The sequence below is a fragment of the Excalfactoria chinensis genome, chromosome 1 (genome assembly GCF_039878825.1).
Source record: "Excalfactoria chinensis isolate bCotChi1 chromosome 1, bCotChi1.hap2, whole genome shotgun sequence".
Taxonomy (NCBI): domain Eukaryota; kingdom Metazoa; phylum Chordata; class Aves; order Galliformes; family Phasianidae; genus Excalfactoria; species Excalfactoria chinensis.
This window is the reverse complement of record NC_092825.1, coordinates 176,679,107-176,698,054: the sequence shown is the minus strand read 5'-3', so window position 1 is coordinate 176,698,054 and position 18,948 is coordinate 176,679,107. Positions and strand designations below refer to the sequence as shown.

General features: G+C 44.9%; 1 protein-coding gene across 1 annotated transcript in view; it reads left to right on the top strand.

The window, feature by feature from the left end:
- The first annotated feature begins 6,121 nt into the window (after window positions 1–6,121).
- Window positions 6,122–18,948, top strand: part of TMEM135 (transmembrane protein 135) — a 158,501-nt gene continuing 145,674 nt past the window's right edge. Inside the window, exons 1-2 of the mRNA XM_072326849.1 lie at window positions 6,122–6,433; window positions 18,288–18,415. Coding sequence (XP_072182950.1) covers window positions 6,293–6,433; window positions 18,288–18,415 — 269 coding nt within the window. The 5' untranslated portion in view covers window positions 6,122–6,292. The remainder of the gene's footprint in view (window positions 6,434–18,287; window positions 18,416–18,948) is intronic.

Genomic DNA, 18,948 nt, shown 5'->3' with positions numbered 1-18,948 from the left:
CTTTATGGACTGACAGATTTATTACAGAAACTTTAAGTGCATTAGGACTTCAAACAGAGAAAAAATGGCTCCTTCTGAGTCTTTGATTAGGTTCACAAAGCTATTCATGACTATGAAAAAATTCCTGTGATTGAAACATAAATAATCTTGCAGTAATAACCTCAAATAGGATAAGAAAGGCTGAGGGGACAGGGAAACAACATTTTTCACTAAAGGATTTCATCATTCATTCCTCCCTGCTTTTTCTGTCTGCTTTGGGAAAGATGTGACATCTGCAGGGCTGAAGAGCACAGCCAACAAGCAGTTGCTGCTCCCAGCTTGCACCTGCCCTGCTTGAGGTCAGACCTCTCCATAGCAGATGTATCTCAGAACGCGTTCAAGAGGTCCAGAACTCTACTTCCCTTCTTTCCACTCATGTCGGTAGGAGGGTGAGCACCATCAGCTTGTTTGAAGGCTGCTGCCCCCACCTGGCATGCATAGGTGAAGGACGTGGAACCTACACAGGACAGGTCTTTCCTGACTGCTGGATGTGAGAAACATCACAGAGAGAGGAAGGGGACGTGAGTTCCAGAGACAGCACTGTGACTGCAGGGATCATGGACAGACATTTGTTTTGATAGCACATAATTTTTCCACCCTAAAAGATTTTATTTCCATCTGGATGGAATAGTGACATAAGCTGGCAGTAGAAGCAGGTTGAGGTACCTGAAGGATACAAGATGTTATTTAACATTCTTTCCAGAACTACTGAGAGCACTTTCTCGAAGAGCAGGAAATGAGCAAAGAAGCAGCTGCTCCTTTGGGCCCCAGTTCCCATTCTGGGCTGCTGCTGGAGTGGTATCCACGTGCACTGCCTCTCATTCCTCCTGTAGCGATCCCAGTGGCTCAGTTTATCCCTTCATGGCTCACTTCAGCCAATTCTGTCACCTGATATAGGAAGAATAAATCACCATCTCCAGCACCGTCGATGAAACACAACTGAAATACAACTCTCCTGAAGCAAGAAGCATGAATGTAGCTCAGTATGTCATCTCTTGGTTTGGCCTGCAGAATCGGTGAGGTGAACACCATGGTTCTGATTTCTTGATGTAATCCTTGCTATCTCTCTGAGAAAGATTTCAACATTTACGTCTGGAAAAAATCCAGACCTGTATAAACTGGAGGACATTATTGCGTGTATTAAAATGTTCACATGGTATTATCCCACAACCCTTCCCATATTTGTTTTGGAAATCATTACATCTGGAAAACGGGAAAACTTCCAGTTAATTCTTTTACCTTGAAATATCAGCAAACATGAGGGGATGTTGAGGTTATTCCCTGCTAACAAAGAGAAAAAAGAACAAGTAGGATTCAGGACTGTAAGCCAAAAGAGAATCCTTCAAGTAATACAACACAGCTTAAGTTTCCCATTGGGAAAAAAAGGGTGAAAAGTGATTCTTAAAGGGCCTCTGTACTCAGCTCTGGGGAGGATGTACCTTGAGTACTGTGTTCAGTTTTGGGCTCCTCAAAAAGACACTGAAGCCCTGGAGCATGACCAGAGAAGGGTAGCAGAGATGTGAGTGGTCTGAAGCACAGATCTTATGGGGATCAGCTGAGGGAACTGGGAGTATTTGATCTGGAGAAGAGGAGGTGCAGGGGGGATCTTATCACTCTCAAAAGCTCCTTGAAAGGAGGTTGTGGTGAGGTGGAGGTTGGCCTCTTCTCACAGGCAACAGCGACAAGTCAAAAGGTAATGGTGTCAAGTTGCACCAGGGGAGGTTCAGGTTGGATATTAGGAAAGAAATCTTCACCAAAAGAGTGGTGAGGTATTGGCACAGGCTGTCCAAGGAGGTGGTGCAGTCACTGTCCCTGTGGAGATGTGGCACTGAGGGATGTGGTTAGTGGGCATGTTGGGGATGGGTTGATTGTTGGACTAGGTGATTTTAGTGGTCTTTTTCAACTTTAATGATACTAAGATTCTGTGATTCTAATGCCATCTCAGTGAATGGCCACTCACTGCCGTTCTAATCAAGCATGCCAAGCATTAGGGAAATTGGTTGTGTTGTGAACTTATGGTTTATGCCCACAAAGCTCATTATAGCCAGCACTTACACTTGCGCCAGATCTTGAGAAGAAATGGAGACCGATGAAGCTCTCCCCAGATACCACTGATGGCACAAGGTTGCAGACCTTTCTCAAAGGCCTTCAGTTCTCTCCTGAAATTTACTTCTTGCACATTTCCTGGCAATGTTCTGACAGTGCCCTAGAGAGCACACAGCTCAGCCACGTCTCTGAGATCCTCCACAGTTTACCAAGGGAAGCAGGTGTCTGACAGTGTGCATACTGTATTCACCTGCACTGACCTGGGATGAAAGCTGCATTTATTCTGCAGCTTTCTTAGCAGCACAGTAATTTGCAGTGAGGATTTAACAGAACTTTATAATGGAAGCATGAGAAGGTCACATGAATGGCGAGAAAACAAGCAGAAAGACAAAATAAGAGTGGAAGAATGAGAAAAGTGGCTGCAAAGCCCCATTCACCTAGAGTGGGCAGTTCCTGGTGGACAAGGGGAGCTGCTTACAGAAGCACAGCTCAAGAAGGCACTGAGAACTGTACAAGCAGCAGGGAAAAGATGGATCACCTGTCCCAAGGGAGCAAACAAATACAGGGCAAAAAAAGCAACAAGTTGGAAAGTGCTATGAGAGAGGAGAGAGGGCAAAGCTCTGCACTGCTTCCAAATCTAAATGGTTCCAGATTGTTCTGATGCATTAAAATGTTTGGAAGGAAGATTTCCCAGATTCTTCTGCAGTTGTAGTGTGAAGCCTCCTGTGAAGTGAAGTCCCTGTGAGACTTCACCTGGAGTACTGCACCCAGATGTGGAGTCTTCAGTACAGGAGAGACATGGAGCTGTTGGAATGCATCAGAAACGATGCAAGGGATGGAACATCTCTCCTACAAGGACAGGCTGAGAGAGATGGGGCTTTTCAGCCTGAAGAAGAGAAGGCTCCAGGGAGAACGGAGAGCAGACTTATAGTATCTAAATGGGGGCTGTGAGAAAGAAGGAGACAGACGCTGTAATAGAGTCTGTGGGGATAGGACAAGGGGAAATGGTTTCAAACTAAAAGAGGGGAGATTTAAATAAGATATGAGGAAGAAATCTTTTCCAATGAGGGTAGTGTAGCACTGGCACAGGTTGCCCATAGAGGTGGTGGATGCCCTGTCCCTGGAGATACTCAAAGTCATGTTGGATGGGGCTTAAACACTTAATTGAGCTGTAGGTGTCCCTGTTCATTGCAGAGGAGTTGGACAAGATGAACTTTAAGAGTCTCTTCCAGCTCAAACGATTCTATGATTCTATGGTGACTCACTGTGAGGGCAAGCAGAATTCGTCACACCTCCATCTACCATCACGGGCTGAGATCTCTGATTTCCCTTGCAGACAGCAGACTTGTTAGACACTAAAGATATTAGTAGAGAATGTCCTCAGACAGTGAGAAGCCTGGAAAGGTGGACAGTGCTTTTCTACATGTAGCCATTGCTACCCGGACCATCTGCATACCAGTTAGCATCAGTTTAGGTGAGCTGGAGAGCTGTAGTGCTGTCCAATAACAAAGATGTCATGCCAAAGCCTGAGAGACATAAGTGGGAGTCTGGCCCAGCTAATGCTTGGAATCTGTGTTCTGTCAGCTCATCTTCAAATTGACGTATTCAGCTAGAAGAGTCCAGGGCAGTGGGATGCTGCTACATTGCTCACCTGTCTGGCAGAAGACACAGAAATAGGGATATCATAGCTGTCCTTTAATGAGGCTTACATGCATTTGACATTTTTGACTGTCTAAACTTTAATCCAATGCTGGTATATCTGATAGTGCTGAATTAATGAGGAGCTGGAGTAAGCTCTCTAGCTAAGCACTCGGAACACTCAGTTTCCCCATCATTCACGCTGCTTAGCAATTAGCAATCACTCTGCCTTTGGTTTTTAGTACTACTCAGAGAAATATGTCCCAGGACACCCAGATATTTACTACAAGGCAAATCCTGAGCCACATCACCCAGACTCACACCAAGGGAGTGATGCTCCCTGGCATGCATTTAAGTAGCTTTATAGATACAGCCTGGTATTCCCAAAGTACAGCCTTGGTCATATGGCCAGGAATGCTCCTGAAAGACTCAAGAACAGAAGGAGGTAAAAGTAAAGTTCCTTAGTGCTTTTTGAATTGAAGTCAGTCTCTTCTTTTCCAAGACGCTGCTGTCCCTGTTCCAACCAAGGCTGAGCTCCCAGAACAACCCAGCCTGGGACGGGCTGTTAGGCTTTTCCCATGCTACGTCACCCCTAGGGCTTCCCAGAATAGAGGACTCCATGGAATAGGGTCTGGAGCAAGGTCAGTGCTGTGCTTCTTCGTTAGTGCACAGCCAGAGTTGGCAGAGATTCCAAACCTCCTGCTCAGGTTCAAGCAGAGCTGTTGCACGTGTGAACGAGGCTGGGTTTTCCTTTATCTGGAGGTGTTTTCCTGAGCTGAGCTGGGCAAATCTATATCTTAGGCAACAACTGCCATTTCTGCCTGCAAACAGTTCTTTAAGCAAGTGGGTCACTGAACCACAAAACCTGCAGATCTGCTCCAAGGGCTGCTCTGAAAGCAACATTTCCTACTTTACTGTGTTGTTGGTCCATGATGTCAGAGGCAAGTGTCAGTGGGATGGCAGTAGAGGTTGAACATTCCCACCAATATTCTGTTATATTTTGTTCCTGTGTGACAAATGGCAGCAGAGGGGCAGTCTGACAAGATGGTGTCTTACATGGAAGGGCATATGGAGTAAAGGTGTGGAACTGAATTACTCCACAAGGAAACAGGTGGATGAAATTGCCAAGCCTCTATTCATCGTATTTGGAAGGTCATGGCAATCTGGTGAAGTTCCTGCTGATTGGAAAAGGGAAAACTTTAACCCCCATTTTCAAGACAAGAAAGAAAAGAAGATCCAGGGAACTACAGGACAGAGAGTCTCACCTCTGTGCTTGGCAAGATCATGGAGCAGATCCTCCTGAAGGTCCTACTAAGGCACATGGAAAGTAAAGATGAAGTGATTGGTAGTAACAGACGTGGCTTCACCAAGGGCAAGTCATGCTTGGCAAACTTGGTGGCCTTTTATGATGGAGTTACAGCATGATGTCACCTACTTGGACATGTGCAAAGCATTTGACACTGTCCCATGGTCACCATATTGGAGAAAAATGGATTTGATGGGTGGACCTCTCACTGGATAAGGAACTGGCTGGATGGTTGCACTCAGAGGGTTGTGGTCAATGGCTCAATGTCCAAGTGGAGTCCAATGATGAGTGACTCAGGGATCAGTGCTGGAACTGGTACTATTAAACATCACTGTAGGCAACACGGACAGTAGGATTGAGTGCACCCTCATCATGCAGGTGACACCAAGCTGAATGGTGTAGATGACATGCTAGAGGGAAGGGACAGACCTGGACAGGCTGGAGAATAATGAAGCATTACTTTTGGAGCAACCAGCTGGAAAGGTCTTGTATGGTCTTGCACCCATAGGGAGCAAGTGGGAGGAGTGCAAAAGGTTAGGGTGCAATGAGGAGCAGCTGGTGTGCCCAGCTCAGAGGAGAGGAGCTGAAGGGAGGCTTCATGGCAGCTGCAGCTCCTCACAGGGAGTGCAGGGCAGCACCGAACTCTGCTCTGCACCAGACGGTGGTGGGCATGGAACAGCTTGCCCAGGGACCCCGAAGCTTTAAGCAGCCCTAAATGTGTCCGTTTCCCCACCCCAACCTTCCCACTCCATTCGCTTTCCCAGACACTGATGCACTCAGGTGCAGATGCTCCCAGCAGTGAGACTCTCCAGCACTCCCAGGACTGCACCCACCCCCAACCCTGATTTGCAACTCCCCCTCCTTAGCTTTGCTGTCCACTTTTCCAGCTGGCATCCCTTTCCATTTGATTGCAAACCCCTTCCTTATTTGCAGCCCTTCCATCTCACCATCCTCCACGCTCAGCAGCCGTCAGCCCTACCCCGCCGTCCCGCAGCCACCCACCCCGCCCCCCGGCGCCGCGGATTGGCTGCGGGGCTCACGCGAGCCCGGCTGGGAGGGTTGGGAGGGGGGGGGGGGGGGGGGGGGGGGAGGGGGTGGGGGGAGGAAGCGGCCGCGGTTGCCCGCAAGTAACCCCGCCGCCGGCAGCTCCCCGCGCGACCTTTCTCCCGCATCGCCGGTGACGCGGCGGGAGCGCGCGCGCGCGCGCACCCCCCCCCCCCGTCCCCTCCGGGCTCTCTTCATCGTCCGCTCGCGCGCGGCAAGATGGCGGCGCTGAGCAAGTCCATCCCCCACAGCTGCTACGAGATCGGGCACACCTGGCACCCGCGCTGCTCCGTCGCCTTCTTGCATGTCATGCAGGGAGCGCTGGCCGAGTCCCTCCGTATCTACGGCACTCTGTACCTGGTGGGTGGGAGCGGAGGGAGTCTGGGCTATGGGGGAGGAGGAGGAGGTGTTTGGGGAGGGTACGGGGGTGAGAGGGTGGGCCTGAGGTGCTGGGGGTATCACGGAGGGCTCTGTTGGGTGAGAGGTGTGAGGCAGGGCCTGGGGTGAGGGGTGAAGGGCACAGAGGAACGTTGTGGGGGTGGTGGTAATAAGCGCTGCGGGATGGGTGAGCTCGGTGGGGAGGAGGGTGCTGGGCCTGGGTGTGCTATTTTCAGCATTTCCTGGTGTTACGAGGCTTGAAATAGAGAACGGTAATGTGCCCGGCTAACCCAGCAGGTTAGTGTTATGTCTATGGCAAGCAGTAAGTGCACCATGCGCGCGGTGCTGTTGGTGGCACCTTGGGAATGGAATCGTGGTTAATCAGTGCCTTAGGATCAAGGAGGTACCTCTGTGTAATAAAGAAATGAAGCTGAAGGAATATACTGAGGCTTAGAGGAGGTAAAGTAGTCAGAGAATATCCTACAGGTGAGGTATTTTGGTTTGGGCGTGCAATTGGACTCAGTTATATCATCTGGCTTGTGTCCAGCAAGTTAGGGTGTAGGTAGAAGGAGTTGACATCTGTTTGTATCCATCTGAGTAAACATATCCTGAAAGCTGATCTAAGCTGACGGCGCTGCAGGTATATTGCTGTCCCCACCTCCGTGTTCCGGCTGTAACGGTGCTCACAGGGCTGAGCAGTGAGCTGGCTGCAAGTGGAGTTGGGAGTGAAGTAAAACAAGTCACTGAGTACCCCGCTTTGTGCCTGTGATGGTGTTATAAAGATATGAAGACATAAAATGGAAGGGAAAGAGTGAGAGCGCAGCAGTCCCGGCGTGATTAGTTTAAGCTCCCATTGAGTGAAAATTGTGATAGCATCAAATGATGTGCTAAGGAAAGTTAATGGTTGGTTGGTAGCACTGTGGACCTAAGTAGTTGTCGTGTTTGGCTGTGAGTACTTTCAGGCTGGAGTGGCACAAACTGAAGTTGTCAGTGTTTGTGTGAATGTACGCTGGGCTGGAACAGGAAGCCAATACCAAGAACGTGTCCTCTATTCTACCTCTCCATTTTCCTTCAGTAATTTCTCCTCTGAGTCAATTTCCAGAAGCAGTTTACCATGCAGGGACTTGAGTACTTGTAGCAGCAGAGATCCTGAAGTGAGCTATATAGTGATCCATCAGGCTGACTAAGGATAAAGCAGCTTAAAGAGCTCTGTAGTTAAATCAAAGTTCTGCAGCAGCTAAACCTGGTAAGTTCCTGCTCATACCTATGTGACATTTCCTGCAGCTGTGGGTTTGGAGGAAAGCTCCCCTAAACCTCAGTTGCTCTAAAATCTTGTCGTTACCTACAGAAGGAGGAAGAGTTTGCCTTCCTTTGCTCACAGAAGTGTAACTGTACTTTGTGTGGTCTTGGACTTTGAATCTGCTCAAGGAGAGCTATAGATAATTCATTCACTAACCCAGAAAGATGTTTGCCTCCTGCCTGTAGCTAGGCTGAATTTTCAGCTGCAGTAATGAACTGAATTAGCCTTAGGAGGGTTTTGATGAGCAGCAGAGCCAGCAGCAGGTGAAAATTGAAAGGGTGCAGTAGGGACTGTGGAGGGTGAAGGAGAAGCCTTGCACATTAAGTAGCTTGGCAGGGAAAGAGCAGTGCTGAATTAAGAGCCATCCCTGAAGTAATTCTTTGTTGGACTTAAAGTTGTATTTGAAAACCTTGTATTTGTAGGTGAAATACAGTGGTTGCAAAGCACAAACATTCTCTCCTATATTTAGATTCAAGTGATAGTGTGAATTCAAGCTACTTTATCTCTATAGTCCTGTAAGTGGATGCTCAGAGTGTTGCTGGTACTGCTTAACCCCGGTCTAACAGCACAGCACCAAGAAGCTGCATTTCTGTTCTGCTTGTTTGTTCCTTCTGTTGCCACATGCTAATAACTAAGGCAAGTAGGTGAAAGAGTTTGCTCTCAAAAGCTTGTGTGGAAATGAATCAGTACAAATGGATGAGAAGATGTTGCCAGAGGGTCATTCTGGGAGAGAAGGACATGTGGTTAGGGACAGTTACAGTCCAGAGTTCAAATGTCTACACCCCACATCTCTTAAAAGTTTGAGGGTTCTTCTGTTATTGGGAGTCTGATGGAGCTGAATTTACACTGTGCTGCTGTTTGATGTGTAATGCACTGGCTTTCAGTGTATAACTTGAGGAGTCTTTGCTTTGAAATGCTGCTGTTCACTGGTGGTGGTGGTTGTTGTTAATATGTGACAGTGCTTCTATATTTTTACTTGACAAAAAAGTCTTTAGATCGTACTTTCACTGACGTTATTTTTGGTCCAGTACTAGTTGGTTGGTTTAGCAAAAGTAGATTTTGTATCTAAGTGCAAATGCCCCTCTCTAAGAGTATACTTAGTAACCATATAGTAATTTGTAGATGTAGCCAGTGATTGTGTGGTCCTTAATCATTTTTCCTAGGTGCTTAGGTAGGCCTGAAAAGCTTTAGTAATAGGAAGGGTGTTTGAGGGAAAGGCAAAAAGATTTGTGAAGAATTGTGGTGATATTTTTTTTTTTGAGCCTGAGTAATTGGGTTAGTTCTGTGCACTTCATTTTCAGGACATCTCAGTAAGTACTGCTGCTCCAAGCACTGTGGATTTGGCCACTCTCCAGAAGAGATTGGAAGACAACGTGGGTTTATGTTGTATGTGGGGTTTCAGTTGTGTGTAAACACTGCTGCTTACCTGTCACTTTACCTATCTACCCATCAGTGACACACCTACAGAACCATTTGTGTCTATATTATTCCTTAATACATGAAGGCTCAGCTATTATTTATCTGTTCTTCATTAAGTGATAGTATCCTTTAGGAGAAAGGATCTTCCTGGCATTCATACAGGGCGTGGTAATGTGGCATTTAGGTGGAGATAGACATCTGGCTGGAGGCTTTGTTTGGTTGGAAGCACCCATGTAACCTGTAAAACCTTTTAGATCCAGAGATACCTGAATGCCAGAGCAGCCTGAAATACCTTCTTGAAAAATGTCAGCCATGTCCAACTGCTTCTTGTATGTGTCTGCACTTTGGCTCAAATGAAGCTGTTTTTGGATATAAAGGTCATTTTAAAACACCATGGTGAGTCGATGTGAGCTGTGGATTCCTCTGGAGCGGTATGTCTTTCAGGCAAAAAGTCTAAGTCAAGTCCTGAGATGATAGGTGATATTCTGACATCTTCTTACTCAATCAGAGTTAAATTAATTTTGTTTTTTGAGCCACTAACCCTCTGAAACATCATGAAAATAACCAGTGAGGTTTTAGGATTAGAGACCACTTGAGTCAAACAGCTGTATGCAGACAGGATGAGGGTAAGAAGGTAGTAACCTGAAGAATTCGGAGGTTGCAATGGGTGTGCAGTCTCACTAATGTTTTGGATATAAAGTGGCTGTAATTAAGACTGCTTACATTTCACAAGTGAAGTGTTCCTTTGTGTAGCTCTTTTTGGAGGCTTGCTTTTTGTGGAATATAGAGTCATAGAATGTTCTGGGTTGAAAAGGACATCAAAGATCATTTAGTTTTAACCCTCCTGCCGTGGGCAGGATCACCAACCACCAGACCAGGCTGCCCAGGGCCACATCCAGCCTGGATGTACAGCTCCAAATTCAACCAATTGATTATAGCTCTTTAGTTCCAAGTCTTACTTAGCCTCTACAATACAAACCTGCATCTTCTGTGAGCTATCCTGATCAGCAGGCCAGGATGTGATGTTTCTTTTCAGTACTTATTTTGAAACACTGAATCATTAAGGTTGGAAAAAACTACTATGATCATATAGTCCAACCATGGACCCATCCTCCCTGTGCCCATTAACCATATCCCTCATTGCTACATCTCCACATTACATGAACGCTTTCAGGGATATCATCTCCACCACCTCCCTGGGCAGACTGCTCCGATACCTCCCTTCTCTTAGCAGATATTTTTTCCTAATATCCAACCTGAATCTCCTCTGGTGCAACTTGAGGCCATTACTGCTATGCTGTGCAACGGAAGAGAAACTTAGTAACTCCAGAAGAGTAAGATGTAACGGGTACTGAACATTCATTGACTCATATCTCACCAGGAAGTTTCTGAAGCTTTGTTGTCATTAGTTACAGCATTAATTGAGGCTCCCAGATGAAAGGCTAAAAATTGCTGAACTCCTGTCTTAAAAAACAAACAGCCTCCTCGGGCAACCTGTTCCAGTGTGTCAGCACCCTCTGAGTGAAAAACTTCCTCCTAATATCTATCCTAAGCCTCCCCTGTCTCAGCTCAAAACCATTTCCCCTTGTACCGTCACTATCTACCCTCATAAACAGCCATTTTCCCTCCTGCTTATGTGCTCCCTTCAAGTGCTGGAAGGCCATAATGAGATCTCCCTGGAGCTTTTTCTTCTCCAAGCTAGACAATCTCAGTTCCTTCAACCTTTCTTCATAGGAGAGGTGCTCCAGCTCTCTGATCATCTTAGCAGCCTCCTCTTTATGCAGTCCAAGAGCTCAGTTAGGTTGTTTCAGGCTGGGGAAAGGGATGAAGGGTCCAGCTGTGAGTGGCTGTATTATCAGGTCTGAGTTGTCTTGGCCTCTGCTGCCTTTGGTTCCCATTGATTTCACGTGGGAAGCCTGCCATTCATTACACGTGTCAGGGCAAAGTCCTCTGTTTCTTGAGGGGTTGGAGGTTTTTCACGTGTTGTTTTGTGGTGCATAGTAGATGGAAATGCTTAATCAATCATATGAGGTGATGTAACTAGATGTGATAGTAACGTTTCCTTTCATAAGATAAAAATGGTTTGATTCTTACTTTGCAGTGGATATAATTCTTCTGACTTCTTGCCTGTGGGATGGCAGAGTTGTTTGTGTCCTTCCACTTGTCATTCTCCTGACCTGGCCATCTGTCCCTGCTTAATTTAAGCCAGGCTTCCTCCTTCCTTTTACAACTTGATATATAATTTTCCTGGCTGTACCTACACCCTATGGGACATGGCCAGAGCCCAGCCCAAGGGCATCTGGTGCCCGCCGGCTCTGCCTCTCTCCAGCATCGCTTCTTCATAGGGAGAGCTGTTTGGATTCATCCTGAGCCAAGCCTGGAGCACCAAGCACCAAACAGATGCAGCTTTATCAGTCCATGTAGGCACAGACATCTGTGTGGTTTGTGCTGTGTATGGTTACTTATTTGGAGACAGGGTGGGGAGCCTCGGAAGGCTGTTAACGTTACCCTGTGACATGCTTCTGCATATTGGGATGGAGCCCATCAAGAAATGGGATTTGTTTATGGCGTGATCTGATGCTATAATCACGTGCTGGGTTATCTGATCATCTCAGTTCTGCACTGTGTTCTGAGAGACCTGCAGGTCAGTGCGTTCTTGCTTTCAGGTTCTTCTGGAAGCCACTTTAATTATGACTAAAATTAGTTTGAATGTTCCTAAAGAAGGAACCTGGTAGCAACATCTACATTCCAGGCTGCAATCATTTTGGTCTGTTCAGGCAGCTTTTAGGACAGTCTAGTAACATTCCTGAATAAAGGTAAAATAGACCAAAACATTTGTCTGGTGAGATGCTTATTTCAGTGGGGAGAAGTCCAAACATTTCAAAGGAATCAGTGGAGGAATTCAGCTGCACTGAGGTGTTGATGCTCAAAGGTGCAAGGATGGCCTGGAGTCTGCACTGCAGTGATGGCGAGAGTTCCCAGCCTCGGCAGAGCAATGAGCTCAGCGCAGGCACTGGGAACCAGCAAACCTGGCAAAGGGGCTTCTGTCAAGCAGGTGTATATCTGTTCTCTGTGTGCAAGAACTGAAGGTAATCAGAGAGTACATGAATGCTCCTGTTTGTTTCTATGTTTTTTACTTGAGTGAATGATATGCAAAGTTGAAAACATACCAAAACCGAACACAACAAGACGACCCACATCCCTAATGCTCAGCATCTCTCAAGGCACAGAGGAAGGAAGTTGAGGGCAGAGCAGGGAAACACAGTCTTCCTTGCGGTATGGCAGGAGCTGACTTATGAGATTATAAAGCTTCACTTCCATATTTTTTTTTATCAGGGTGGTACCAGCTAATTGGGGAGCACGAGATCTGAATGTTTAAGAGGAGTCACCTGAACAAATTGCTGGTTTAGGCAACAGTGTCTTTCGAAACATAAAAGTTACCTGAGGGTATTTTGTGATTAAGTCATTCCAGAGTGCTTAAAAATAATTTTTAAGGCAAGAGAGTCCTTAGAAAATTCGTTCAGAATTGCAAGAGTGCGGAACATTAAGCGTATGTGTATTAATTAATGTATTAAAATATAGCTTTGAAACAAATCTGACATCAGTCTGAGGATCGCTCGTGTGGCATAAGGCATTTTCTTATCTGGTTTAAATGCTGAGGATTGCTTTGCTTTCAGTTTTCTCCAGAAGTCCCCAGGAGGGGAAGCAGGGAGGTGCCAAGCTCTGCTTAGGGAACCTGATTAGGGGATGTGTGGATGTGCATTGGGGAGACTCAGTCTAGGCATTAAGAAAAATATCTTTATCATAAGGGTGAGCAGGCACTGGAACAGGCTTGCTGGAGAGGTGGTTGATGTCAGTGCTCAAGAAACATAGCACAGTGCCCTCGATAATACAGTTATAGCTCTGAAGAGATCGAGCAGTTGGGCTGGATCACTCTAAGGGCCCATTCCCATAACTTGTGTTGTGAGGGTTTCCCTAGCTTGTTAATGATTTGCTGTGTGGTTTATATGATATATACTCAGCACAGCATTATTGGTAATGTCTAAATTTGCATTTTGCATTTGCCTAAGCATGCTAGATAGCCACTTTCATATAAGTCATGGAGCTCTGTGCCTGGAGATGTGGCTGGGTGTCTCAGTGTTTTTGTAGTTGTTGTATTGTTTTTTTTTTTACTTAAGTTTGTTACAGTGTGCTCAATTTTAGTGGCACTTGTGAAGGAACGAAGTAGAAATGATTATGCTTTTTTTTTTTTTTTCCTTTTTTTTTTTTTTTTTTTTTCAGTTTCTATCAGTCAGTGTTGCATGCTGGGCTATGTTCATAGAATCATAGAATGGCCTGGGTTGAAAAGGACCACAATGATCATCCAGTTTCAACCCTCCTGCTATGTGCAGGGTCGCCAGCCAACAGACCAGGCTGCCCAGAGCCACATCCAGCCTGGCCTTGAATGCCTCCAGGGATGGGGCATCCATGTTCACTAAAGCTTGATGGAAATGTTTGCATTCTTAAACATAAAGTTTGTACAAGCTTAAGAAATGGTGGCTTGAAGGAAATGAACAAAATAATGCTGTATTCACACAGCAGAGCTAGTGCAAGTTCTGTGTTTTTTAGCCTGCCACAGAATCCATCAGCATGTGTATGTTGGTCATCACTTGCACTGAGTCAAGCCGGTGCCATCTGTGGTTCATAGAATCATAGAATTGCTCAGGTTGGAAAACACCTTACAGATCATCAAGTCCAACCACAACCTAACCACACTACCCTAACTCTAACAACCCGCTGCTAAATCATGTCCCTGAGTACCGCATCCAAATGGTTTTTAAACACATCCAGGGATGGAAACTTATTCACCAGGCTTCACCTGATGACATGCACAGTATCAAATTAATTGTCTTATTTGGAACCAGATATGTTTTCCCTGGAAGTCAGTCTGACAGGTCTGGTTCTGTCCCAGCCTTCTTTCAGCACGTGGCTGTAGGGCAGAAGTGGCACACGACAGGAATTGGGGTGTGTTTCATCACTCTGACTTCTCACCACTGTGTGGGTGTTACTTGTCTTACTGTGAATGTACAAGTTTAGCTGCCTGAGGACTGAAGTGCTGGGATCGAAGTTTCGCCCAGATTCCCATATGTTTCCTGTTTTGAATCTGGAAATATCAGTGTTTTCTGTGGACTGTGTTGATCTGAAAGGAGATCAAGAGCCATAATATTTGGATGCAAAGAGGGAAGTTACAAACTCCTGAAAGCTCTGAACATCTTCCCTGAGACAGTGCATGACTTGTTTTAAATTCCTTTTTGATCTTGGTTATTGTTTGAGCATCTAGAAGAGTGTTTCTCGTAGGGCACTGAGACAAGTGAGATTCACTGGTGGGCTGCTTTAGAAGCTGAGAGTGCTGAGCTGTGGTGTCCCCCTCTGGAGCTGTGGTGTCCCCCTCTGGAGCTGTGGTGTCCCCCTCTGGAGCTGTGGTGTCCCCCTCTGGAGCTGTGGTGTCCCCCTCTGGAGCTGTGGTGTCCACCTCTGGAGCTGTGTATTCTTTATCCGCAAAGAGCAGATCTCTTTGAGGAAGTGCTATTACCTAACTGGTGCTTCATGTTAATGTCATCCATACTGGTTTATGTGTTAGAGCTGGATAGAACATCAGCTATATGTTGAGCATTGATTTTATTAGGTCTTCTGTTCCCTTTCTAGTCTCCTCCTTAGAGAGATGTGTATGCTGGGTAATACTTTGATTTTACAGCTTTGTCAGTTGTTTTTAAATGGTTGATATGCAGCACGTAGGCAAATGAGAAGCACAAGCTGCCTTGTGTCTGCTAGTCAGAAAGCAGCACAGTCAGCATTATTTGTTAGCATCAGTGAAACTGTTCTACACTCTTTGTGATATTTCTCAGAAGAAAAAAAGAAGAGGAAAGGTCATATTGTATTGCAAAGGGTTATCTTGTTATCTTTTTCATGCCATGAAATCATGATCTTGTAGTGGTATGAAGGGTGCATTCTTCCATGTCTTGGACTGCAGGTAGATCTCGGGGTTAGGAGGAGAGATGAGGCAGCACAAGCAGTGTGAAATCAAAGGGAAGGAATATGGTATCTGGGTTTCATGCAGTGGCAAACACTCATGGCATTATAATATGGCTTTGCTCCACTCATGTTGCGGGTATGCCATGCTTTCTTACTAATGCTGGAAATCTGCAGTGGTCTGTAAGCACTGAAGAATTTTTCTGCTGCTCTATCTCAAAAAGAGAAGAATGTAGCTGAGAAACTATGGAGAGGAAAGAAGAGCACCGGGAGGCATGGAACTGTTTTGGCCACTCTTGGATATGTGGTAGTGAACTGTTTGGAACAGTCAGTTGACTCAGACTTGCAGTCCTTCATTGTTATAGTGAGTAACATCCCAAATTTAATCTGTCAGTACTTAGGTTACAAAGCAGACCTCCCTTAGGTACCCAAGTAAAGGAGTCTGAGGATTCATCTGTTTTTTTTACATAGAATCTCAGAATGGCTTGAGTTGGAAGAGACCTAAAAGCCTGCCCAAACCCCTGCCATGGGCTGGTTGCCCCCCACTAGCTAAGGCTGCCCAGGACCCATCCAACCTGGCCTTGAGCACATATAGGGATGGAGCACCACAGCTTCTCTGGGCAATAGGGCTTCACCACCCCCTGAGTGAAAAATTTATTCCTAACTTCTAACCTAAATTTTCCCTCTTTTAGTTTAAAACTGTTCCCCATTGTATTACTAACAGATGGTGTAAAAAAATAAGTCTCCCTCCTGTACTGGATTGTAGTGAGGTTTCCTCCCATAGCTCTGGAGATCTGTGTATGTGTTTTCAATGAGACAGCTGTTTTCCTGGGTCTGACTTTTCAGGGTGCCTCACTTAGCACATGTTACCATCAAACCTTGTGCTCCACCTGTTAGCACTCTCTTCATGGGCATTAAAGCTTGCCAAGGAAGTAGCTACTGGGCTTCCTGATAGCCCTTTCATTCCATGCTGGTATCTGTTGCTGATGTCTGGTGCTAAGCCTTCAGCAGAGCGTTTGTTGTGAAGCGTTTGGCCTTCATCACAGTGACCTCCCAACTCACCTGAATGGAGTTTATCCCAGTGGGAGTCAGGAAATGCCATGGGCTGACAGGTTTCCAATTCTCTCTTGCCTATTTCAACTGTAAGAGTACTTTTTTTTTTAACTGTGGAGAGCTGGAAGGGAGTACAAGGTGGTGTCTGGAAGCATCGCTGGTGTTTGTTCCATGTAATTGCACCATTGATGGCAGGGGAAAAGGAAGGTGTTTCGTCAGCCTGGACTGTGTGTTGTTTTTCCTGGTTCTCTTCTGCCTTTCATTTAGGAGTTGAATAGTGAAGAGAAGGGAAAGTGGAAAACTAGTATAAAACTTATTAGAGAAGCTACAGAATAACCTTATAATAAGCTTTTGATTTGTCACTGCTTTATAACATACCAATATTTTCTTTTTACATATTTAAAAGAAATACAAAAGGATATACAGAAGTATAAAATGCTCGTTCGGAGGAAACAAGGCTGTATGCTTCAGCTCAAAGGTTGTGCTCTTTAAAAAGAAAAAAACATTCTTCTGTTCCAAATATTCACAACCTTTGTACAGTAGACTGGAAATAGCCGAGGAGGTGGCAACAAGTAATCTGGTGTTTAGTCTGCATTAAGACTTTGCTGCAACAAAACGATTATCTGGATTGCATTGTTGCCTAATCCATTATGGCTTAAACAGTCTTGACATGTGATGAAGTGGTGCTTTAATCTATTTTCAGAAGTCTGTTCGTGCATATGTTTCTCCTTAATCCTTAGTTCAGGCTTTGTTTTGGGCACTTGTTTTGGCAGAGCTCCCTTATGGTTAGCTCTAGCAGAAGCCTCATCCTATCTCTGTCTCTAAAACATTTTTCTATTCAGTGCAACTGGACAGGTTTTGAGAAGAACAATTCCTTCCCCCATATCTTTGAATTGAGAAACCAAGTTCTCAAGAGGTGTTGTTGACCAACAGGCTGCCCATCATTCTCATCAGCACTTGTAGTTTCAAGTTCTTTTTGTCTGCAGCTTTTCTGATCGTAAGCATTGGTTGAAAGCTCCAGCTAGTTTTGAGAGTCCTTGAGAAACCAGTGTAGGTGAACATGATAGTGCTATTAAAAACAAGTCTGTCTGTCGGTGCACCCAAATTCTAATCTCATGGAACCATGGAGGTTTGGAAGCCATGTGGTCCCAGCCTTGTACTCAAGATAGGTGTATCTGGGGCATTTCCTGGTCTGAGCTTTAAAGGATCTCCAGTGATGGAGGGTCCACAACCTCTTAGAGGCAATCTGTTCAGATATTCAGACACTTCAAAGGATAACATTTTTTTTATCCTGCCTAATCTGAATTTCAGTATTTGAATTGTCTGTTGCCTCATGTCTTTAAATTTGTGCACCTCTGAGTTTTGCCTTGCTCCTTGTTCTAATAGTTGCAAGTTTTCAGTGGACAAGAAGGATGTGCTGTGTTTGAGCCTTTAGCAAACAGTTCTTCATAACATAAATTCAACTGACCAAGCAGAGCGCTCACTTTTCAGATCCAACCTGTTTCCTACTTCAGGAGTACATAACGTAATGTTTATACATAGCATTTCTATAAAATTGATCAAGAAAATGCGTTCTTTTAACAAACGGTGAAATATTGGAGTACTCGGAGTTATTTGGTTGAAGTAGAAAACCTTTAGAAATGCATCATCACTTTGGGGCCCACATCTGGGTTGCTTAGTGGTATTCTGACCTTTGTTACCAGGTAGTCCAATTGCCTGAAAGACAAATCTCTGTGAGTTTATTACATCTTAAAGTTCTGCTATTTGGCAGACAGCCTTTCTGACTATAACGGCCAATGGTAACAAGGTAGTAAAACGTCTCCCATAGTTTCCACTTAAGCTTATGTGGTGTATTTCCTGGTATAAATACTGTAATATCTGGAACAAGTTCAAAGGAAATCTTTGTGGTATTGTTCATAAAACGTGCAAATTTAAGGAGATTTGATTTACTACATAAATGGGCATATCTCATTTTACTTTTTGCTTTACAATGTGCAAGAAAGAACATAATTGAATTAAAGTTTGTCCTCCCTTTTTTCTTCCCTCCTCCCTCAGATTGCAGCTATTCTCAGGAAACGAAAACTTGACTATTATTTGCACAAACTGCTACCTGAGATCTTGCAATCAACTTCCTTTCTGACAGCAAATGGGACCTTGTATATTGCTTGCTTTTGCATTCTAAGGTTGGTATACTGTCCTAAAAAATTGAATGTAATAGGAAAGCCATTGAATGTAACTTCTTAGCTTATAGAATAACTTGTCTTTTTTTAAAAAAAAACAACACATATGGGTAGGAGTCAGCCAAGCAACAGTTGTGCTTTCTGGTTTTAATGCACAATATGCACAGTAAATAAGGCAATATATTCACATGATTTCCTTTCCCATTTGTTACCAATTCCAAATACATGGGTGCAGGAAATGCAGGTAGATTGTAAGGGTTATCTAAGGAGGTGTGATTTTTCTCTCCTAGAAAGGTTTGAATGTAAATAGACATTTCAAACAGTGGGTCACAAGATTATCAGAAAAATTATGCTTTCCAATGTAAATGCTGTTCTTTGAAGAGCAAGCGTGTATTTGGTGACCTGTTTGACACATACTGCAACTGGTATTGAAATTGACAAGATTACTTTCTAGGATTGTTAAAGGGGAATACTTTCCTGTCTTCTAGGAATTAATAAATCATTAACATGTAGTTAAAGTGTGTGTGTGGGGGGAG